Source organism: Corvus hawaiiensis (genome assembly GCF_020740725.1).
Source record: "Corvus hawaiiensis isolate bCorHaw1 chromosome 34 unlocalized genomic scaffold, bCorHaw1.pri.cur SUPER_34a, whole genome shotgun sequence".
In the NCBI taxonomy this organism is placed as follows: Eukaryota; Metazoa; Chordata; class Aves; order Passeriformes; family Corvidae; genus Corvus; species Corvus hawaiiensis.
The window spans coordinates 1-22,923 of record NW_025963255.1 but is presented as its reverse complement, the minus strand read 5'-3'; the positions used below and the strand labels follow the sequence as shown (position 1 = coordinate 22,923).

The 22,923-nt window shown below is 58.4% G+C and overlaps 2 protein-coding genes and 1 long non-coding RNA gene across 4 annotated transcripts; 1 reads left to right on the top strand and 2 right to left on the bottom strand.

The window, feature by feature from the left end:
- Nucleotides 1-1,852: 1,852 nt before the first annotated feature.
- LOC125320718 (solute carrier family 22 member 6-like) lies at nt 1,853-9,474 on the top strand. The gene is given in 12 exon segments (XM_048293122.1): nt 1,853-1,876; nt 1,878-2,243; nt 2,392-2,495; nt 2,896-3,050; nt 4,172-4,241; nt 4,243-4,338; nt 4,617-4,740; nt 5,266-5,373; nt 5,834-6,048; nt 6,263-6,371; nt 7,215-7,420; nt 8,028-9,474. Coding segments are annotated over 12 exon segments (1,647 nt in total). The 3' UTR covers nt 8,098-9,474.
- Nucleotides 9,475-11,108: 1,634 nt separating this feature from the next.
- DPF2 (double PHD fingers 2) lies at nt 11,109-20,099 on the bottom strand. 2 transcript variants are annotated; one of them, XM_048293123.1, is made up of 12 exons: nt 20,018-20,099; nt 18,293-18,453; nt 17,796-17,903; nt 17,527-17,690; nt 16,693-16,785; nt 16,396-16,474; nt 15,745-15,786; nt 14,005-14,142; nt 13,721-13,849; nt 13,112-13,224; nt 12,021-12,102; nt 11,109-11,256 (listed from the first exon to the last, which is right to left on the bottom strand). In XM_048293123.1, exons 1-12 carry the CDS (start codon nt 20,047-20,049, stop codon nt 11,180-11,182), a joined length of 1,218 nt encoding a protein of 405 aa, XP_048149080.1. In that variant the 5' UTR covers nt 20,050-20,099; the 3' UTR covers nt 11,109-11,179. The 2 variants fall into 2 exon arrangements, with proteins under 2 accessions (XP_048149080.1, XP_048149081.1); XM_048293124.1 differs by lacking the exon at nt 15,745-15,786.
- A 670-nt stretch (nt 20,100-20,769) lies between these two features.
- Nucleotides 20,770-22,917, bottom strand: LOC125320725. Its single transcript, XR_007201267.1, has 2 exons — nt 22,628-22,917; nt 20,770-20,965 (listed from the first exon to the last, which is right to left on the bottom strand). It is a non-coding gene; the product is annotated as an uncharacterized LOC125320725 (long non-coding RNA).
- Nucleotides 22,918-22,923: the final 6 nt, after the last annotated feature.

The following is a 22,923-nucleotide window of genomic DNA, read 5'->3' as shown; positions in this document are numbered from 1 at the left end:
CCCAGGCCGGGACAGGGCAGGGCCATGGGCAGCCGCGGGGCTGGGGGGGTGGTAAGCGGCTGGCAAAGGGCTCCGGGCAGCAGGATCTGGTGCTGGAGAGGCCGGGAGGTACCGGGAACGACGGACAGGTGAGTGATCAATAGACAGATCGATGGGTCGGTCATGGAGAGCCCAGTGAGGTCAGGAGAGAGATCAAAGCTCGGTAGATGGATCGATAGAGAGAAGCGCTGATCAATAGAGAGATTATAGGCCAAGAGATTGATCAATAGAGAGACCAGAATAAATAAATCAACCACCAGAGGGATTAAAGGTCAATAAATCAATCAAGAGAGCAATTAAAGGTCAATAAATCAATCAATAGGAATATTACAGGCCAAGAGACTGATGAATAGAGAGGTTAAGATCAATACATTGATCAATAGAATATAAATCAATAACTGGATCAATAGACTGATCGATGGAGAAGGAGATTATTACTCTGGTGGATCATGGTTCAATAAATTCATCAATAGAAAAATAGAGACTGATTGGTTGATCGATTAATGATTGGAGATCAATTCATTGGTAATAGAGATACACAGATGAACAGATGGATCAACTAGATCCATCTAGATCAATAGATTGATCGATTGAGCCATCAATAGGTTAATAGATCAATCAATAGATCAATAGATCAATAGATCAATAACAGAAACTTATGGATCAATAAACTTAATACATAAAGAGATCTTGGACTGATTATGATGAAAACATTATAGATAAGAGGGGTCTAGTGATCAATAATTTATTGATAGAGAAAGAATTTGCTGGACTGATCAGCAGGGGGACCAATAGATTGATCAATAGGTTTATTATCAGCGGATAATCCATTTATTGATAGGGTAAGGATCAATACATGGGCAGAGACAGGAGTGGGCAGCGGAGAAATCCATTGATCCATCGATTGATCGATTGACCGAGGGGTGAAGGAGGGGCCGGGGGGGGGGGGGGCGGGGCTGAGGGACGGCCGGAGGGACAGAGGGACGGCCGGACGGACAGAGGGACGGCCGGGAGAGCCCGGACAGTCCCGAGAGTCCGAGCCGGAGCCTGGGAGCGGCGGCCGAGGGAGGAGGAGGAGGAGGAGGAGGAGGAGGAGGAGGGGAGCAGGTGGGGATCGATTGATCACCGGGGATCTGGGGGATTGCTGGGACAGGAGGAGAGAGGGTTGATTGATTGATTGATTGATTGATTTACTGGGGGGAGCTGAGAGCAAGAAATAATCAATGATTGACTGATCAATAGAGTGAGAGTGACAGGGTGATAGGTGGATTGATCAATACATAATAGATCAATATATTGGTAGATCAGAGAGGCTGACAGATTGATAGACTGATCTATCAATAGACACCTCAATAGATCAATAGAGATTGATAGATTGGTAGGCAGATTGATCAATGAGACTGATAGATCAATTGACCGAGAGATGGGTGAATCCATCGATGTATTGATCTATTTGGCAGACCAATAAATTGATTGATTGATTGAGCAATCAATAGGTGATCAATAGAGGGTCTTTGATGCTGTTTTCAATGTATTCCACGGCCGGTCCGGGTCTCCCTCCGCTGTCCTTGGTCATCTCTTGGTCATTCCGTGGTCATCCCTCCACTGACCACTCAAATCACCCTCGACCTCTCCTGAGCCATCCCTCGGCCCATCCCTGGATCCCGCCCTCCCCCCTCTACTGACCCTGGTCCATCCCCTGACCACCCTTCGGCCATTCCTTGACCACCCCGCTCCGTCCCTCAGCCTTTCCTCCTCCTCCTCCCACCCGCAGCTGACCTGGGCCCCGTCCAGCTCCGGCCCCGCTCCGGCCATGTCCTTCGTGGAGCTGCTGGCCCCGCCTGGGCGGGATGGGCCGCTTCCAGGTGACCTACGTGGCCGCGCTGGCCATCCCGCTGCTCATGCTGGCCAGCCACAACCTCCTGCAGAACTTCACCGCCGGCGTCCCCGAGCACCACTGCTGGCCCCGGCCCGTGGCCAACGCCACCCTCGCCGACGTCCCCCTCGTCGTGTCCATCCCCTCGGACGGCCACCGCCGGCCCCAGCGCTGCCGCCGCTTCGTGGAGCCCCAGTGGCACCTCTTGGACGTCAACGGCTCGGCCAACGCCGTGGCCAACGGCACGGCCACCGAGGCGGCCACCGAGCCGTGCCACGACGGCTGGACCTACCTGGACGGCATCTTCACCGACACCATCGTCACCGAGGTGAGGCGGGGGTGACCCCCCAGACCGTCCCCCGGGTGGGGGGGCCCCGGTGTCCCTGCGGTGACCCCCGCGGTGTCCCTGCGGTGACCCCCGCGGTGACCCCCGCGGTGACCCCCGCGGTGACCCCGATGTCCCCTCCCGGTGGCAGTGGGACCTGGTGTGTGAGTCCAAGAAGCTGAGGCAGGTGGCCCAGTCCATCTACATGGCCGGGATCCTGCTGGGCTCCGGGCTCTTCGGGGTCCTCTCTGACAAGTGCGTGCTGCCGCCGGCGCTGGACTGGGAGGAACTGGGAGGAACTGGGAGGAACTGGGAAGGGGGAGAGGGGTGGCGTGCCCTCTGCTGCCTCTGGCCCCTGCTGTCCCAGTGTCCCCAGGGTGGGTCTGTCCCAGCTCGGGTTGTCCCCCTCTGTTCCCACGTCACTCCCAGTGTTCCCAGTGCCCATATTCTTCACCCCAGTGTTCCCAGCGCCCGTGGCCCTGTCGTGTCTCCCAAAGCAGCACTCCCAGTGCTCCCAGCACCCCGGTGTCTCCCATCCCAGCACTCCCAGTGCTCCCAGCACCCCGTGTCTCCCATCCCAGCGCTCCCAGTGCTCCCAGCACCCCGTGTCTCCCATCCCAGCGCTCCCAGTGCTCCCAGTGCCGTGTCCCCGCAGGTTCGGGCGCCGGGCGCTGCTCACCTGGTGTTACCTGCAGCTGGGGGCGACGGGGGTGGGCACGGCCGCCGCCCCCTCCCTCCTCGTCTACTGCCTGTGCCGCTTCCTCACCGGGCTGGCCATGGCCGGGGTGTCCCTCAACTCCGCCTCCCTGTGTGAGCCGCCCCCCCGGGCACCCCCATCCCACGGGAGGGACCCCCAGGAGGGAGGGGACCCCCATGGCGAGGAGCGACCCACACATCCACCCCAAACCCACTGACCCATGGGGGGTCCTGGCCCCAGCCCCACTGACCCCACCCCACTGACCCCACCCCACTGACCCAACCCAACCCCACCCCACTGACCCCATCCCACTGACCCCATCCCGCTGACCCAACCCCACCCCACCCCACTGACCCCACCCCACTGACCCAACCCAACCCCACCCCACTGACCCCATCCCACTGACCCCATCCCACTGACCCAACCCAACCCCACTGACCCCACCCCACTGACCCCACCCCACTGACCCAACCCAACCTCACCCCACTGACCCCACCCCACTGACCCCATCCCACTGACCCAACCCAACCTCACCCCACTGACCCCACCCCACTGACCCAACCCAACCTCACCCCACTGACCCCACCCCACTGACCCCATCCCACTGACCCAACCCCACCCCACCCCACTGACCCCACCCCACTGACCCAACCCAACCCCACCCCACTGACCCCATCCCACTGACCCCATCCACTGACCCAACCCAACCCCACTGACCCCACCCCACTGACCCCACCCCACTGACCCAACCCAACCCCACCCCACTGACCCCATCCCACTGACCCAACCCCACCGCACTGACCCCACCCCACTGACCCCACCCCACTGACCCCACCCCACTGACCCAACCCAACCCCACTGACCCAACCCAACCCCACTGACCCAACCCACTGACCCCATCCCACTGACCCAACCCAACCCCACTGACCCCACCCCCACTGACCCAACCCAACCCCACCCCACTGACCCCATCCCACTGACCCAACCCAACCCCACCCCACTGACCCCACCCCACTGACCCCATCCCGCTGACCCAACCCCACCCCACCCCACTGACCCCACCCCACTGACCCAACCCAACCCCACCCCACTGACCCCACCCCACTGACCCCATCCCACTGACCCAACCCAACCCCACCCCACTGACCCCACCCCACTGACCCACACGAGGAACCCAACCCCCAAGCCCCCCGCTGCCCCTGGCACGGCCCCCGACCCCGCGGTTGTGCCGCAGGCATGGAGTGGATCCCGACGGGGGCGCGGGCCGTGGTCGGGACCATCAATGGCTACTGCTACACCCTGGCCAGTTCGTGCTGCGGCCGCGGCCTTCGCGCTCCCGCGCTGGCGGCAGCTCCAGCTCGTCGTGTCCCTGCCCTTCTTCGTCTTCTTCTTCTACTCCTGGTACGGGACCCTCAGCGCCCACCCCTGTCCTGGGTTTGGGGGGGAAAAAAAGGGATATCGGGGCTGTGGGGTCTTTAAAGGGTGGGAGAGACCCCCCTCGAGTGCCGGGGTTGCCCCCGACCTTGCCCCGACCCCTCTGTCCGGGGTCCCCTGGGGTGGAGGGGGGCGCAGGGACCCCCAGATCCCAGAGCCTCCCCCGACACCTCGGTCCGGGACCCTTTGGGGGCGGTGGGAGGTGGGGGGTTCGAGACCCCCGAGCCCACCCCGGCCGTCCCCAGGCTGTACGTGGAGTCGGCGCGCTGGCAAGTGACCTCGGGGCGAGCGGACCTGGCCCTGCGGGGGCTCCGCAAGGTCGCGCGGGTCAACGGCCGCAAGGAGGAGGGGGACAAGCTCAGCGAGGAGGTGGGGGGGGGGCGGTGGGGACCTCCCAGACCCCTCTGAACCCCCAAATTCCCTTGATCTGCCCCTAAATCCCCCCAGTTCCCCGGCAGCTTCCCCTGTACCCCTGACCCGCCCCGATCGTGGCAGGTCCCCCAAATCCTCCCCCGTTCTCCCATCGATCCCCCCAGATCCCCTCTGTCAGATCGTGATTCCCCCCCGCCGCCAGACCCCCCGGATCCCCCCCAGACCCCTCGGACCCCCCGGATCCCCCCCAAACCCCTCGGATCCCCTCCAGACCCCTCGGATCCCTCCCAAACCCCCCGGATCCCCCCCCAGACCCCCCGGATCCCCCCCAGACCCCTCGGACCCCCCGGATCCCCCCCAGCCCCCCCGGATCCCGCCCCAGACCCCTCGGATCCCTCCCAAACCCCCCGGATCCCCCTCCCCAAACCCCCCGGCTCCCCCTCCCCAGACCCCTCGGACCCCCCTCGCCCCCTCCCCGCCCCGGCTCCCGGGGGTCCCGCAGATCCCGGGGGTCTCCCGCAGGCGCTGCGGGCTCTGGTGCGCCGGGAGCCGCCGCTGCGGCGGGGCCGTGGCCGCGCTCGTCCGGACCCCCGGCATGAGGACGGTGTCGTGCGGGGTCTCCTTCGTCTGGTGCGTCCCGGCAGAGAACACCTTTTCTTGGGAAAAAACACCTTTTTTGGGGAAAAACACTATTTGGGGGGAAGCCCCCACATTTCGGGGAAGAAAACCATCAATTTTTGGGCAAAAATACCTGATTTTTGGGGCAAAGAAACACCTTCTGAGGGAAAAAACCCCCTACGTTTTGGGGCAAAGCTCCATCTTTTGGGGGAAACCCCTTCACACTTTGGAAAAAACCCCTACCTTTTGTGGGAAAAAAGCCCCACTATTTGGGAAAAAAACCACCTTTGGTGTAAAATCCAGCATATTTTGGGGGGAAAAAAGCCACTTTCTGGGACAAGTCCACAACTTTTGGGGCAAAAAAATCATTTCTTGAGACCAACTCCATCTTTTGGGGCAAAACTCATCTTTTGGGGTCCCCACCCCCCCATTTCCGGTGGTTTTGGCGCTGATTTGTTGGGTTTTGGCGCAGGTTCTCCACCAGCTTCGCCTACTACGGGCTGGCCATGGACCTGCAGGGCTTCGGCTTCAACGTGTACCTGAGCCAGCTGGTGTTCGGCGCCGTGGACATCCCGGCCAAGCTCCTGTCCGTGCTGGTCATCTCCTGCTTCGGCCGGCGCGCGGCCCAGGGCGGCTCCCTGGCGCTCGCCGGCCTCTGCATCCTGGCCAACATCTTCGTGCCCAGCGGTGGGAGCGGCCGCAGGGAGGGGGGAGGGACGGAGGAGAATGGGGTGGAGGATGATGAAGGACCTTGGGTGGGATGAAGGGGCATCGGGGGGATGGTCGGGGGGGGTGAAGGGTCCTCGAGGGGACGCAGGGTCACCGTGGGGGTGAAGGACGGCTGGTGGCCGGGCACTGAGGAGCCGCCGGGCCGGGGCTGACCTGTCCGGCCGGCCCCCAGAGCTGGCGACGCTGCGCATGGCCTTCGCCGTGGTCGGGAAGGGCGCCTTGGCCGCCTCCTTCAACTGCGCCTACATCTTCTCCGGGGAGCTCTTCCCCACCGTCATCAGGTGGGTGGGGTCAGCACAGCCCCGGCCCCCCCGTCCGTCCGTCTGTCCGGTCACCGTCCGTGTGCCAACCCAGCCACCAAGCCAGCAACCCTCCACGAGCCCAACCGAGTCACCCATCAACCCAACCACCGCTCAGTCCGGCCACCCACTGACCCAACCATTCACCAACCACCACGGCTCCGCCAACCCCACCGCCGAGCACGCCAGGCCCCCATCCATCATCCCTCCATCCCTCCACCAACCCCACCGCCGAGCCCCCAGCCCCCGTCCATCATCCCTCCATCCCTCCATCCCTCATCCATCCCCCATCCATCCCTCTATCAATCCCTCCATCAATCCCCATCCATCCATCCCTCATCCATCCCTCCATCCCCCCATCCCTCATCCATCCCCCATCCATCCTTCCCCATCCCTCTATCAATCCCTCCATCCCTCCCCCATCCCCCCCATCATCCATCCCTCATCCATCCCTCCATCCCTCCGTCCCTCCATCCCTCCCCCATCCCTCCGTCCCTCCATCCATCCCTCCCCCATCCCCCCATCCCTCCATCCCTCCGTCCCTCCATCCCTCCTCCATCCCTCCATCCCTCCATTCATCCGTCCCTCCATCCCCCCATCCCTCTGTCCCTCCCTCCCCCCATCCCTCATCCATCCCTCCCCCCATCCCTCCATCCCTCCATCCCTCCATCCCTCTGTCCCTCCCTCCCCCCATCCCTCATCCATCCCTCCCCCCATCCCTCCATCCCTCCATCCTTCCCTCCCCCCATCCCTCCCTCCCCCCATCCCTCCATCCCTCCATCCCCCCTCCCTCCCTCCGCCCACCGCGTGGCTCTCCCGGCACAGGCAGACGGGGATGGGCCTGGGGGGCACCATGGCCCGCGTGGGGGGGATGGTGGCCCCCCTGGTGCGCATGGCGGCCGACGTGACCCCGGTGCTGCCCCTGGTCATCTACGGGGCCGCGCCCATCGTCTCGGCCATCGCCACCCGGCTTCCTGCCCGAGACCCGCAACGCGCCCCCTGCCCGAGACCATCAAGGACGTCGAGAGGCGGTGAGGAACCCCCGGGACCCCCTCGGGACCCCCCGGGACCCCCCAGCCCTTCCCGGGGGGAATCTCCCCGTGTCAGGGTGGGACTGGTGCTTGGAGGAACCCGGGAGCTCTGGGGCCAGGAAGGGATGGAGGTTTGGGGTTGGGATGGAGGTTTTGGGTTGGGATGGAGGTTTTGAGATGGAGGTTTTGGGGTTGGGATGGAGATTTTGGGGTTAGGATGGAGGTTTTGGGGTTAGGATGGAGGTTTTGGGGTTGGGATGGAGGTTTGGGGTTGGGATGGAGGTTTTGGGGTCAGGAAGGGATGGAGGTTTTGGGATGGAGGTTTTGGGGTTGGGACGGAGATTTTGGGGTTAGGATGGAGGTTTTGGGGTTGGGATGGGGGTTTTGGGGTCAGGAAGGGATAGAGGTTTTGGGTTGGAGGTTTTGGGGTTGGGACGGAGATTTTGGGGTTAGGATGGAGGTTTTGGGGTCAGGAAGGGATAGAGGTTTTGGGTTGGGACGGAGGTTTTGGGTTGGAGGTTGAAGGTTCCGGGATTGGGAAGGATTAAAATTTTGGGAAGGGCTGGGAGGTTTGGGGAGCGACTCGAAGGTTTTGGGGTCTCTCCAGGGCGGGTCACCTCGAGGACGACGATGTCGCCGTCCCCCTGAGCAGCACCAAGAGCAAGGACGGCGCCTGAGGGGGAGTTTGGGACCTCCCGGGGGGATTTTGGGGCCGGGCCCCCGTTGGGTCCCCTGGACCCTCCCCCCCGGGGTTATTTATTGAATCCCAATAAAACCTCACGGGAATTTCGGGATCCGGCACCGCCTGCGGCCGTTCCGGGGGGGCCGAGGGGTCTGGGGGTGTCCCCCCCCCCGAAGGGGGCTCAGACATCCGGGAATCCCCCCCGGAGCTCGTTAACGAGGATTAATTGGAATTCCCGGAGCTCGTCGGCCTTTGCCCCAGTTCGGGTGATTTGGCTGCAAAATAAATCTGGGAACGGGATTAATTCGCGTTTCCAGGCGGGGAAAAAAAGCCCCAAATGGGGCAGATTTTACCCCAAAAAGAGGGCGGCACAACCTCAGGGTCAGCTCTTGGAGAAGCCACATCCCAATCCCAAACCTGGGATTTTTTACCCCAAATCCAGGCACCCATCAGCCCCCAAACCCTCCATTTTTGCCCCAAATCCACATTGTGCTCTCAAATCCCCACTTTTGCTCCAAAATTCCTGTTTTTAGCCCCAAGATCCTCAATTTTTGCCCCCAAATCCCACACTTTTTTACCCCAAATTTGCCCCCAAACCTCATTTTTGCCCCAAATTTCCCACTTCTCCCCAAACTTCCCATTTCCCCCCAAAAAACCCCCACACTACTCCGTTTTTTGCCATTTTTATTACGAAAAATGAGCCGTTTTGGTGTCGTTTTGCTCTTTCCTGGATAAGACACAACTGTGAAGCTTCGCTGAGGGGAATTTGGGATAAATCCCCCGTTTTGGGACATTTCCATGTCCCCACCCCCCATCAGGGCACAGAAACGGGGGGAAAAAAGCCCATTTTGAACCAAAACGCCGTCGATTCCCCCCAAAATCGTGCTTGGGATGGGGAGGAGAGAAACCACCGGGATGAGCCTCAGATCCAGAATTCTGGGGGGGGATTTTCGGGATTTGAGTCAATTTTGAGCAATTTTTGGCTAATTTTCCAGTCATTTTGGCCAGTTCTGGGGTATTTCGGTCATTTTTGGGTCATTTCCATGATTTTTTGGGGTTCTTTCGGTCGTGTTTTGGTTACATTTTGGAATATTTGGATTTTTAGAATTCTGGGGGATGCGTTCATCACTTGGGGGTTGTTCGGTCATTTTAGGGCCATTTCAGTCATTTTGGGGTTATTTTGGTCAAGCTTGGGGCTATTGGAGTCCTTTGGGAGTTATTTTGGGGGTATTTTAGTGCTTTTAGGGCTATTTTGGTCTCTCTTTGTTATTTTAACACTTTTGGACTGTTTCAGTCATTTTGGGGTTATTTTAATAATTTGAGGGGGTCTTTTGGTCATTTTGGGGGCTATTTGGTCACTTTTGGGGCTATTCCAACATTATTTCAGTAAACTTGGGGCTACTTTGGTACTTTTGGGGCTATTTTAGTCATTTCCTGCATTATTTCAGTCATTTCGGGGCCGTTTTGGTCGAACTTTGGGCTATTTTGGTACCCTTGGGATGATTTCATTTTTTGCATTATTTTGGCTGGTTCTGGGGTCATTTTGGCTGGTTTTGGGGTGATTTTCGCCGTTTTTGTGGCAGTTTCGGGGCCCATCCCGGGGGCTCCTCTCGGGGGGATCCGGGGGGGTTTGGGGGCGTGTGGGGGGAGGGGCAGTCGGAGGTAGGTGCTTTAAAGTCCATTTATTTTTGTGTTTTTTAGAAAAACAGGCACATTCAGTCCACGGGAGCCGGGGGAGGGGGCGGAATTTGGGACTGGGGGGATTTGGGGGATTCCGGGGAGTCCCCCCAGCCCCACACCCGCGGCCTCTCCCTCTCCCCCCTCCCCCAGCGGCATTTTGGGGGCAAAAGGGGCTTTTTCCCCCCCCAAAAATCCCAACCTCAACCCCTCCCCCACCCCCCCCGAACCCCCAAACCCAACCCTGGGGGGAGGAGGGGGGGGGAGCCAGGGGAAAACCCCAAAACTGGGGGGTTTTGCCCCGTTCTGAGCCAGCGGGGGAGGGGCGGGGGGGAATCCCCAAATCCGGGGATTTTGCCCCATTCGGTGGCGGCCGGAGGGGGTGGGGGGAGGGGTAAGGCCTCGTGGGGGTGGGGGAGGGGCTGGGAGCATCCTTTGGGGGGGTGGGGGGGTGATAAAAATGGGGGAAAAGGGAACAAAAATCGAAGCAGGAAAAATCTCCCCTCCAAAAACGGAAGAAAAAGCCCCAAAACTGCCCCGGAATTCCCAAAAAAAAAGGGGGAAAAGGGAGAGTTTGGCACCCCGCGGCGCCGGGAGGGGGAGTGGGTGAGTTTTGGGGTGAAATCCTGGGAACTTGGGGGGTGGAAGGGATGAAAATCACCCCAAAAATCACCGGGGGGGGGTGGGGGGGAGGGGAGAAAGGGCCCTGAAATCCTGGAATCAACGGAATCCACCCAAAAATGGAGGGAGGGGAAGAAAAAGGGGAAAAAGGACCCAAAATAAAGAAAAGGGAGGAAAAAAGAGGTGAAATGAAGGGAATGGAAGAGATTAAAAAAAAAAAACAAACCCAGGATGAATAAAGGAGATAAAAAAAATAAGGAAGGAAAGGGAAATAGAAGGAAAAAAGAAAAAAAGGGGAAAAAAGAATAAAATGAGAAAATAAAAAAGGAAAAAAGAAAATTAAAAAAAAAGAAAAAAGAGCAAAAATAAAAGAGAGAGAAGAGGAAATTAAAAACAAGGGAAAAGATCCCAAAAAACAAGAAAATAGAAGAAAAGGAAAAAAGAGCAAAAAAGGAAAATAAAGCAAAAAAGAGGAAAATGAAAGAAAAAAGGAAAAAAGGGAATTAAAACAGAACCTAAAAAGGAAGAAAATGAAAGAAAAAAGAAGAAAATTAAAGGGCAAAAAGAACCAAAAGAGAAAAGAAGGCAAAAAAGGGAAATAAAAAGGACCCCCAAAAAATGAAAATAAAGGAAATAAAAGGGAAAAAAAAGAAAAAAAAAAAAGGTAAAGGAGGGAAAATGACCCAAAAAAACTGGGAAAAAAAGGCAAAGGCCCCAAAGCTGAGGGGGTGAGGATGAGGAGGGGATGGGGATGGGGATGAGGAGGAGGAAGAGCAGGATCAGGAGCTGTTCTGGTTCTGGTAAATCGACGCCTTCTCCTTGAGCAGGTCCAGGCAGAGGTGGCAGCTCCAGCTCCCTGCGGAAAACCGGGATCAGCCTTCGGCCTCACCCCCCCTCAGCCCCCCGGGAGGACAATTAACCACGGGGGCTAACGAGGGGGGAGGAGCGAGAGCAGGAGGAAGAGGAGGAGAAAAGAAGAGAAAAAAAAGAATAAAGAGGAGAAATAAGAGGGAGGAAGAGGAGGGAGAATTCAGGAATTCAGGGAGGAAAATGAAGAAAAGATGAGGAAGATGAGGACGGAGGATGAGGAGGGAGAGGAGGAAGAAAAGGAGGAGGAAGAGGAGGAGAAAAGAAGAGGAAAAAGAGAATAAAGAGGAGGAAGAGGAGGAACAAGAGGGAGGAAGAGGAGGGAGAATTCAAGAATTCAGGGAGGAAAATGAGGAAGAAAAGACGAGGAAGATGATGAGGAAGAGGAGGGAGAGGAGGAAGAAAAGGAGGAGGAAGAGGAGGAGAAAAGAAGAGGAAAAAGAGAATAAAGAGGAGAAATAAGAGGGAGGAAGAGGAGGGAGAATTCAGGGATTAGGGTGGAAATTCAGGAATTCAGGAAGGAAAATGAGGAAGAAAAGACGAGGAAGATGAGGAGGGAGGAAGAGGAGGGAGAGGAGGAAGAAAAGGAGGAGGAAGAGGAAGACAAAGGAGCAAGAGGAGGATTTGGGAGCAGGAACCCCTCCCCACAGCCCAGAAGGAAACCTGGGAAGAGCCAGGCCAAGGAACCGCAGGGTTTCCCACTCCCGGGGAGGTTTCGGGGGGATCCCGAGGGCCGGGAAGGGCCGGACTCACCCTCGGGGGGCTCGGACATGGGCGGGGTCAGGCAGTACATGTGGTACCCGCGGTCGCAGTCGTCACAGAACAGCAGCTGGTCCTGGGCCGGGCAGATTCCAATCGCTCCGCTCCCAGAATTCCCGCTTTTCCCCCCAAAAAGCCTCTCCCGTGTCCCACAGGTCACTAAAGGATTTTACCCTCCCCAAAATTGCCCTCCCCCGGTGTCCCAAAGGCTCTGGAAAGGCAAAAGTTGCCTGCAGGTTATCGAAATCCAAAAGTTTTTCCCCAAAAAAGCCTTTCCGGGGTCTTACGGACTCCTAAACCCTGAAGGTTTCTCCCCCCAAAAACCCCTCCAGTGGGAATTCTGCGGCATTCCCAGGTGGTTTTTGGGCATTCCAAAGTAATTTTTGGGTGTTCCCAGGTCATTTGGGGCATTCCTGGGTCACTGCTGGGGATTCCTGGTGGATTCCGGGGCATTCCCTGATAACTGTGGGGCATTCCCAGGAAACTTTGGGGCATTTCCAGGTAACTTTGGGGCACTCCCAGGTAACTGTGGGGCACTCCCAGGTAACTTTGGGGCATTTCCAGGTAACTGTGGGGCACTCCCAGGTAACTTTGGGGCACTCCCAGGTAACTTTGGGGCATTTCCAGGAAACTTTGGGGCATTCCCAGGAAACTTTGGGGCACTCCCAGGTAACTTTGGGGCATTTCCAGGAAACTTTGGGGCACTCCCAGGTAACTTTGGGGCATTCCCAGGAAACTTTGGGGCATTCCCAGGAAACTTTGGGGCATTCCCAGGTAACTTTGGGGCATTCCCAGGCAACTTTGGGGCACTCCCAGGAAACTTTGGGGCACTCCCAGGAAACTTTGGGGCACTCCCAGGTAACTTTGGGCCATTCCCAGGTATTTTGGGGCATTCCCAGGTAACTTTGGGGCACTCCCAGGAAACTTTGGGGCATTCCCAGGAAACTTTGAGGCACTCCCAGGTATTTTGGGGCATTCCCAGGTAACTTTGGGGCATTCCCAGGTAACTTTGGGCCATTCCCAGGAAACTTTGGGGCACTCCCAGGTAACTTTGGGGCATTCCCAGGAAACTTTGGGGCACTCACGTCGTTCTCGGAGGTGCCGCAGATGTTGCAGCACTTGCACTCGATGCACTGCCAGCGGTACGTCTTCACCGCGGCCATCATCACCGGCGTGAACTGCAGGCACGACGGGTGACCTGGGGACAGCGGGGACACCTCAGGGACAGCGGGGACACCCCGGGGACACCTCAGGGACACCTCAGGGACAGCGGGGACACCCCAGGGACACCTCAGGGACAGCGGGGACACCCCGGGGACACCTCAGGGACACTCCAGAGACACCTCAGGGACACCCCAGGACACCTCAGAGACAGCGGGGACACCCCGGGGACACCCCAGGACACCTCAGGGACACTCCAGGGACACTCCAGAGACACCCCAGGGACACCCCAGGGACAGTGGGGACCCCCAGGACACCTCAGGGACACCCCAGGACACCCCAGGGACATCCCAGGACACCCCAGGCCACATCTTCACCGTGGCAGTGCTGGATCAACGCTCGGATCCATGGTCCCAAATGTCCCCCCCGACCCCGACCCCAGCCCCGGCCATTCCACGCCTCCCCCACGTCCGGCCCGGGTCCGGCTCCCTCCGGGCCGCGGGAGCCCCGGGGTGGCCCCGGCTGTCCCTCACCGGAGCGGCCGCAGTCGGAGCAGGACACGAGCTCCTCGGGCTGCCCGGTTTTCTTGTTGATCTTGGAGTCTCCCAGGCAGAAGTCGCAGTAATTGTTGGGAAGGGCCAATCCGTCGGGACCCTTCTTGGCTGGAAAAGCGGAGCGGGACACCGGGATCAGGGCACAGGGACGGAATTCCCCCCACGGAGCGGCTCCCGAGCCGGGGCAGCTCCGGGACACCTCGGGCTGGGGTGTTGGTCATTCCCCGGGCTTTCCCGGGGGCAATTCCGGGGTTTTTCCTTACATTTCTGCTCCTCGGAGCGCTGGGAGACGGGAGTGGGGGGCTGGGAATCGTCCTTGTCGTCCCCCTCCTCCTCGGCCAGGTGGGAGTGGGCGTAGTGGTAACTCAGCCCCGGCCGGTTCTTGTAGCGCTTCCCGCAGACTGCCGAGAAAAAATGGGAAAAATCCCAGTTGGACCCCAGCAGAGGAGGGAAAAATCCCAAATCTCGAAGCCTCCGGAGCCGCCCCGACCGCAGCTCCGGGCTGGGAGAGCAGGAGGTGCTCCCTGCTGACCCCGAACCGGCTGGAATCGGGTCCAACGACCCGGAATTCCTGAGGAATCCCAGGTGAATTCCCCAGGATCCCGAAGGAATTCCAGGCTACCGACCTGGGATCCCGAAGGAATTCCAGGTGAAAGTCCCAGGATGGATCCAATGGCAAAATCCCCAGGAAGATATTGGGGAGAAGAAATCCCCACCCCAAAAAATCCCATCCCGAGGTAAAAACCAAGGAAGGGGAAACTCGGGAATTCTGGGCTTCCAAGGAGGGATTTGGCAGCGGCCATGGATCCATCCCGGCTCCTCCAAAGGCCCAAAATCCATTGGTTTTCCCATTTCCCACCCCAAAACTGGGGAGGTTTCTCCCTCAATCCGGCACCTTGTGGATCAGGGAATCGGCTCCAGTTCCCCATCGCTGCTTTTCCAGGGATTTTTTGGGTTTTTCCTTATTCAAGGACACCCCAAAATCCCTTTCCAGCCCCATTTCGGCGTGGGAAGGACGAGCACAGATCCGGCTCCCTCCCAGCACAAGGAATCGGGATAAAATCCCCAAAAAAACGGTGCTGGAGGGGGAATTCCGGGGCTCGGTGGAGAGGTCTCCCAACGTGTTTTCCCTGTGTTTTTCCATTAATTGGGAAAAAGCCGCTTTGGGATGAAATTTCCCGAGTTTGGAGCTTTTCCAGAACAACACGGAAGTTTCTGGATCCACTGGGATCCCCCCCGACCGTGGAGAAATCAGGGAAAAAGCAGCTGGATCAGGGAAAATGGGGCTGAACTTCCACAGGGAGGCCGACTCCAGCAGCCCGCGCTGGTTTTTTGGGATAAAAACCACGGGAATTGCCCCGGCATCTGAGGGGTTTTTGGGGAAAACGCTCGGGATCGGAGCAGCACCGAGGAAAAACGGCCCCGAGAGCCGCAATTCCAACGGGATTCCCATGAAATTCCCGCTTCCCTCCCAGTCCACGGGGCTCCAAAGTGACCTTTTTCCCCCCAAAACCTCCAGGACCATCTCCAAGCGCGGCTCCGGATTCCTCCTCCCGAGGCGAGGAACAGGAGCCTCGGGAACATCCCGAACTCCCCATCCCGCCTGCGGCCGATCCCGATTTTTTGGGGCTTTTTTAGGTAAAAACCCCGCGGATTTGGAGCGGGAAAACAACACCGGGGAGCTTTAAAGGCAGCAGAATCCCGGGATTCGGGAGCCAGGGGTGGATTTGGGTGGAAGCTCCGTGTTTTTCCCACTGCTGGCTCCACGGGGGGGGTTAATCTTTGTTTTCCCGGCCTCATTCCCTGCTGGAAAAGGGTCAGGGGGCCGGAGCGGGGCCGGCGCTGACGTCGCTCCCGTGGCCTTTGGCTTCTCCCTCCCCTCCTCCCGCCGATCCCGGGGCTCCGCAGGGGGATTTTTTTTGGGGTGGGAAAACCCCACGGAAAAAAAAAAAGGAAAAAAGGAGGAAAAGCAGGAAAAACGAGCAGAGAGAGAGAGGAACTACCTCGGTCGGGAGGTTTCAAGGAATGCTTTTGTTTGTAACTGTCTGAAACACAGAAAGAGAAGTCGTGAGAGGACACAGACACACGGAAAACCAGGAAAAAAGGGCAGGAAAAACACAACCTCAGGGAGCCAGGGGGAGAATTAGTGCTGGGAAGTGGCAGGACAGGAGGAAGAAGAGAGAAAAAGGAGCTGGCGAAGCTTTTCCATCCCGTTATCCCGCTGAATCCTGGGCTGGGGGGGCCTGGCCTGGGCATGGAATCCCTGCTCCCAGGGTTCTGTTGGATTTCACGGCTCCCAGCTCCTTAAGGGGCTTTAAGGAGGGCTGGGAATGAGTCCCAGGGACACGGATCCGACTGGAAAACCACTGGGATGAGGGGGAGGGGCCTTCCCAGCCTCTGGGGGCTGTTTGGGAAGTTTATCCTCGTTTTTATCCTTCCATCCTCCTTCCTATCCTGATTTTCACACCTCCAGCGCTTGCGCCACCCCGGGCCCCGGGGCCGTTTCCCGGCGTTCCCGGTGGGACAACTCCGGCCCCCTCCGCGGGAGGAAGGCGAGAGCCCGGCCCTGCCCTCCCCGGCCGTGGGGATCTCCTGCCCGGGCTGGAATCCCCCGATCCCGGCGGTGCCGCGCCCGGAACGGCCCCGGCACTCACTGTCGCAGGCGTAGGGCTTGTCCCGGTCCTCCAGGATGGCCGCGTCCAGCTTCTTCCGAGCCCCTCCGACGCCTTTTCCCTGCGGAAAAGTCGGGATTTAGGGAAAAGTCGGGAGCTGAGAGGGCACGGAAGGGACACGGCCGGGGCGGGAGCGATCCAAGAGTGCCACGCGCTGGGAACGGCTGAGGGACAGCAGATCCTCAGGAATTCGGGAGAAACGAGGGGTTCTCGGCGCAAATCCCAGCTTTCCTCCCTGTGGGGTCGCCCCGGGAGTGGAATTCCCAGGAATTCACTCACCTTGGCCTTGCCCTTCCCCCTCCTCTTGGGCGTGTCCTCCTCATAGTCCTCGTCATCCAAATCGTCCAGGAAATCGTCCGGCTCCAGGATCCGCTGGGAACGAGGAGAGGGATTACTGCAGGAAAACCAATCCCAGGGAAGAACAACGGGAAAAACGGGAAAAACAGGAGGGGTCGCAGCTGAATCCATCCCAAAGGAGGCACAGAAAGGTTCTTGTGGATGGACGGGAACTCAGGACGTTTTATCCCCCAAAAAAACGTCGTGGAAGGGCCTGATCTGGTGGGAAAACGCTTGGAGGAGGAGGAGTTTTGGAAAAGGCAAAACGAAAGGAGGCTGGAAAAAGGTTTCCATGCTCAAAAACGCTGTGGAAAAGCCTCAGAAGGGGAAAAATACGGAATACTGGGAAAATGACCCCAAAACTCCCCTTTCCCTGAATTTCTGGGCTGGAATTTCCCTCCCCCTGAATTGCAGGGCCAGAACCTCCCTCCCACTGAATTCTGGGACCAGGAACTCTCTCTCCCTAAACTCTGGGATCAGAAACTCTACTCTTCCCAAATTTCCTTCCTTCCCTTTTTTTTTTTTTTTTTTTAACCTGGAACTCCCTTTTCCTAAATTTCTTCTCAGGCCAAAAAATTCCCCAATTTTGGCTCCAGAACCTCCTTCCCACGAACCCCAGGGCCGGATTCCCCCTTTCCCCCTCCCACCAAACCCATCCCAAGCCCTAAAATCCACGTCTGGAGCGGGAGAAGGGGCTGGAAAATCTGAGTTCGTGGCACGAAATTCCCGGTTCCCAGCAGGAATTCCCGGTTCCCATCCGGGAATTCCCGGCAGCACCTTCCGTGCGCGGCTGTTGGTGACCGGGAACTCTCCCAGGCTGTCGTCGTCCATCCTGGGGTCTGGCAGGGAACGTTTTTCCAGAGGATCCGTCCTCAGCAGCGCTTCCAGGCTGCTCCCGTCCTGGGAGATCAGCCCCTCCTTCTTCAGCGTCTGCTCCGTGTCTGGGGAAAAACAGGGAAAAAACGGGAAAAATGAGGGGGGGTGCTGGATCCTGGCGGATCCGGGGCGGAATCCCCAGAAATCCAGCAGGGAATGGGCGGAATTACCGGGTTTGATGGAAGGGAAGGAGAGCCGGGGGTCCTCCGGGGGGTGGGCGCGGCGTTTCTTGCGCCAGCGCCGCGCCGGGTACGAGTAGAGCTGCCCAGCCGCCAAACCTGCGGAAAAATCCCGGGAAACTCCCCAAAATCGGGCCAGGGGGTGACAGAACTCCTCGGAATCATCCGAGGCTGTGATAAAACACTCCAAACGTTCCCAAGGAGGGGACAGAGCAGCCCAGAGCGACCCCGGCCCCTTCCCCTCCCCAGCGCTTCCCCACTGTCTCCACGGTGCTCTCCTGCCGCTTCCCGGCTGCTCTCCCAGTGCTCTCCCGTGGTTTCCCAACCGTTATTCCATCATTTCCCCACCATTTCCTGTCCTTCTCCCATTGTTTCCCTCCCCTTCTCCCATCATTTCCCCACTGCTCTCCCACTTTCCCATTGCTCCCCCGGCATTTCCCCGCTGCTCCCCCGGCGTTCCCGCCTCGTTCCCGGCGCTCCGGCCGTACCGGGCCCGCGGTGCCGTTTCTCCATCCAGATGTAGCAGTTGCTCTGGGCCACCCCGGTCTGGGAGTCCAGGAAGGGCAGGCGGACGCTGCGCTCGGCGCAGAGCCGGGCGTTGTAGCTGTGGCACTGCTCCATGGCGTCCCGGTAGTACTGCTCGCCCAGCCTGGGAAGGGCACGGATCAGCCCGGGAAGGGCAGGGATGGCACCGGGAATGGGGAGCCCAGCAGGGATCATGGCCCAGCACTGGGACCGGGGGAATGGGGGAATGAGGAGCCCAACAAGGATCGCGGCCGGGAGGTGTCAGGGATACAACTGGAGGCTGCCAGGGATGAAATGCTGGAGAATACCAGGGATACAACTGGAAAGCCTCAGGAATACAAGTGGAGAACAGCAGGAACAAACCCGGAGGTCCTCAGGGATAGAACCAGAGAATGTCAGGGATAAAAGTGGAGACGTTCAGGGGTCCAACTGGACAACAGCGGGGACAAAGCCCGAGATTCCCAGGGGTAGAACCGAGAACATCAGGAGCAAAACCGGAGAATACCAGGGATACAGGCGGAGATTGTGAGGGGTAAAAGGCACAACAACTTCCCGCTCCGCCAAGGACACTCCCACGGGGTGTGCAGGGAAGGGCAGGGATGGAAGAGACGGAGCACAGGGATGGACGAGGATGGAGAGGGAGGTACAGGGACACAGAGGGGAGCACAGGGACACAGAGGGAGGTACAGGGATGGACAAGGATGGAGAGGGAGGTACAGGATACAGAGGGGAGCACAGGAATACAGAGGGAGGTACAGGATACAGAGGGGAGCACAGGGATACAGAGGGGAGCACAGGGATACAGAGGGAGGTACAGGATACAGAGGGGAGCACAGGGATACAGAGGGGAGCACAGGGATACAGAGGGAGGTACAGGATACAGAGGGGAGCACAGGAATACAGAGGGAGGTACAGGATACAGAGGGGAGCACAGGGATACAGAGGGGAGCACAGGGATACAGAGGGAGGTACAGGATACAGAGGGGAGCACAGGGATACAGAGGGAGGTACAGGATACAGAGGGGAGCACAGGGATGACTCCCCTCAACTCGGCCTCTGCAGGACCCTCTCGCTGGGATGCACAGGGAAGTAGCGCAGCAATGTCCAGGGAAGGACAGGGGACGCACAGGGATGTACCGGGACATTCGGGGATGTCCAGGGATGTTTCGGGATATTCGGGGATGTCCAGGGATGTATCGGGACATTCGGGGATGCATGGGGATGCACAGGGATGTGCTGAGATGACTCCCCCGTCCTTGGCCTCTCCAGGACGCTCGCCCACGGGAGTTTAGGGATATATAATGAGGCACAGGGAGATGCACGGATACAATACCGGGAATTTTAACGCTTTACAGGGATGACCCCCGCCCCCCTTGCCCTCTCCAGGACCCTCTCAGGGCCAGACCTGGGGGACCCTGCCGGGCCCTGGGGACCCTCCCAGGCTCCCCTCCCGCTCAGATCCCTGAGGCCCTCCCGGTGCTGGGGGGGATTCTGGGGTGCCCTTAACCCCCCCCCCCCCAGCAAAGTTCACCCCGAACAATGCGCGCGTGTCGCTCCCCCCCCCCCCCTTCCCGCCCACTTGGTCCCGCCCGGCGCGCGGGGGTAAGGGGGGGGGCCCGCTTCCCGCGCCCGGCCGGGCCGCACCATTCCCGCGCCGCGGGGGGGTGAAGGGGGGGACCCGCACTCACAGCTTGACCACATTCTGAACCACCGCCGCCATCTTGGCTCCGCCGCCAGGGCGCCGCGGGGCGCGTGCGCGGAGGGAGGGGCGGGAGGGGCGGGGAGAGGGAGGAGAAGGAGGAGAGAGAGAGGGACGGAGGGAGGAGGAGGAGCGGGGAGAGAGGGGGCCGGAGAGAGGGAGGGTCGGGAAAAGGGGAGGCGGAGGGAGAGAGAGGAGAGGAGGGAGGGGCGGGGGGAGTGCGGGAGCGCGGAGTCCTCCCGGCCGCTGGGCGGCGCCGTGCGCGCGCGCGCGGGGAAAAGGCGGGAAAACGGGGGGGGGGGGGGGGGGGGGGGCGAAGGCCTGAGGGGAGAAATGGAGGGAAAAGGATCTGAGGGGAAAAATGGAAGGAAAAAGGGGAAATCGGAGAGAAAGAGGCAGATGAGGGTACGGGGAGAAAGGGACAGGATGGGGATGAAGGGGAGAGGCAGGGTGGGGGATATGGGGGGAGAAAAAGGGGGAGATGGAGGGGGGAGACTGAGGGGGAAAATGATGGGAGAATGAGTGATGAGATGGGGGACAAAATGGGAGGAGATCAAGGGGGGAGGGTAAGGGGGAAATGAAGGGAAAGTGGGGAGTCATCCACCCCAAGGAGGAAAATTACAGAAGGGAAAAAGGAGGTTTGGGAGACCCCATCGCTCCCTGCAATCCCCTGGGAGGAGGTTGGAGCGAGGTTGGGGGTGAGATCCCTTCTCTCGATGGATAAAACAAGAGGAAACAGCCTCAAGTTGCACGAGGGGAGGTTTATTCAGGAAAACTCCATTATGGAAAGGGTTGTCCCGCCCTGGCGCGGGCGTGCCAGGGATGTGGTGGAGTCACTGTCCTGGAATTATCTCAAAAAATGCCTGGATGTGGCACACGGTGAACGTGGTTCAGTGGTGACCTGGTGGCGCTGGTTGGACTTGATGATCCCAAAGGTCTTTTCCAGCCTCGATGATCCCATGGAAAGGGGTGAGAAGGAAAGAGGGAGAATGGAAAGGGAGACGGGGAAGGGAGTGAGGGCAGCGGGGAGGGATGGAGGAGGTTTGGGGGGATAAGGGAGGAGGAGGGGACGGAAAGAGGGGTGAGGGTTGGGGGGGAAATGAGGGGTAAATTGGGGGGAATGAAATAAGGGATAAAGGAGGATCAGGAGAGAATGAAATTAGGGATAAGTGAGGATGGATCTCTCAAATCCCAAATCTCCCCAGATTCCTTATGGCTGTTTATGATTTCAACCAAACCCCCTTCTTACCCCCAGCCTCTTCATCCCCAAAAAATTCCTGCCAAAAATTCCCATTTTTGAGCTCTTCTCCCTTTTTATCAAACGTAAATTAACCAAGAATCCCAAAAATCATCCCCCAGGACAGAGGTCGCCCACCGATCCCCTGGCGAGCGTGGTTTGACGTCAGCTTCCAGGTGAGTTCCTCACTTCCAGGCGAATTCCTCTCTCTTTTTCCTCCTCACTTCCACATTCCACCTGTGGTTTTTTCCCTGTTTGCTGTGAATTTGCCTTTTTTCCCCAAGGTCACCCCCTGGTCAAACCTTCCTCCTGCCCTTCCTCCTCCTCCTCATAATCCCGTGCCGGCTGTTCCTGGCGCTCATCCCACGGCTCCGTTCCCGGCTCCGGCCACACCGGAGGGGTCAGACACTGACCGCCGGCGTGGGCGGCGTTAATCCGCTGCCCGGAAATCCCGGGATAACGAGGAAGTTGGGAGGGAGGTGGGAATGCTGCCAGCCCCGTGCCCCTGCTGGGGTTAATTAATGATTCCATCCTTGATTGATTCCAGAATAAACGTCCCCAAAAAGGGAGGGGGAAGGAGGGGAGTGGGCGCTGAGTCACGGCTGCTCCGGATGACTCAAGTTCTCGGAACCGGGAGTAAATGAACAGCTTTGGCAACAGTCGTTTGCATAAATCATTAATCCGGGGAGTGATTAATTAGGGGACCAGTGAAGGAGGCTCCAGTCCTGTGGAAAGGGATCCCAAATGATTTATTAATGGTTAAAAATTAATTAAAGAATTTGGTTTTTTGCAGCTAAGGAGATGAGATTGTGGAAAAATTAATTTCAGGGATAAAAGTAACATCAGGGATAATTTTGGGGATAATTTCAGGGGTTTATAGCAAGTGTGCTCTGAAAGGTGGGGGAAGGAGGGAAGAGGGGAAAGAGGAGAGGGGTGAGAAAAGGAAAATCACCTTTTCATGGCAAAAAACCCCCGAAATCTGGCAAATTAAAGGAGCTTTTCCAGGACTGGAGCAAAGGGGGATGAGTGGGGGGAGAAGAGAAGCGAGCGAACGAGGTCCCAAATTACAGCTGGAACGCCCCGAAATCCAGCCCTGAGTTGTGGAAGGGATAAAACTGGGGGAGAAAAGGGACAAAACTGAGGAGAAAAGGGGATTTGGGCTGGTTTTGGTTATTTTGAAACAGCTCCGGCAGCGACGCTTTCGCAATTCCTGGTCCGAGATGGGGACAAACAGCTCCATCTTTAAATCACCAGTTAAGGTGAAACCCAGGAAAATTGGGGTGAAATCCAGGAAAACAAGTGTCTCCACGTTGTCCCAACCCACCCCATGTTGGAAACCCCCCAAACCACTCTGAAACCCACCCAAAATGAGCCATTCCGGGCTGTTTTCCCTTCAGGTTGTTTGTCCGAGCAGCAGCTGTGGTGCGTTCATGGGACAGGAGGGGACACGGAGCCACGTTCCCATCAAAGTCTCTCCCTGGGGTTAATTAATCACAAACGAGGCTCTAAAACGGCTCCGTCCCGGCGCTGGAATTGGTTTGGGGAGAAAAAATCCCAAAATAAATAAAAAGTGGACGGACTGCAGGGGGAGAGAGTTTAGAGCAGGGAAGGGTTGGACCAAATAGAAATTCAACCTGGGGCTGATCAAGTCTAATTAA

Coding starts and splice junctions, on each gene's coding strand:
- DPF2 (XM_048293123.1), bottom strand. CDS start 20,049: ATGGCGGCGGTGGTTCAGAATGTGGTCAAGCT. Junction 18,454..20,017: donor GTTCAGAATGTGGTCAAGCT/GTGAGTGCGGGT, acceptor TGCCCTTCCCAG/GCTGGGCGAGCAGTACTACC. Junction 13,850..14,004: donor GCGCTCCGAGGAGCAGAAAT/GTAAGGAAAAAC, acceptor CCGCTTTTCCAG/CCAAGAAGGGTCCCGACGGA.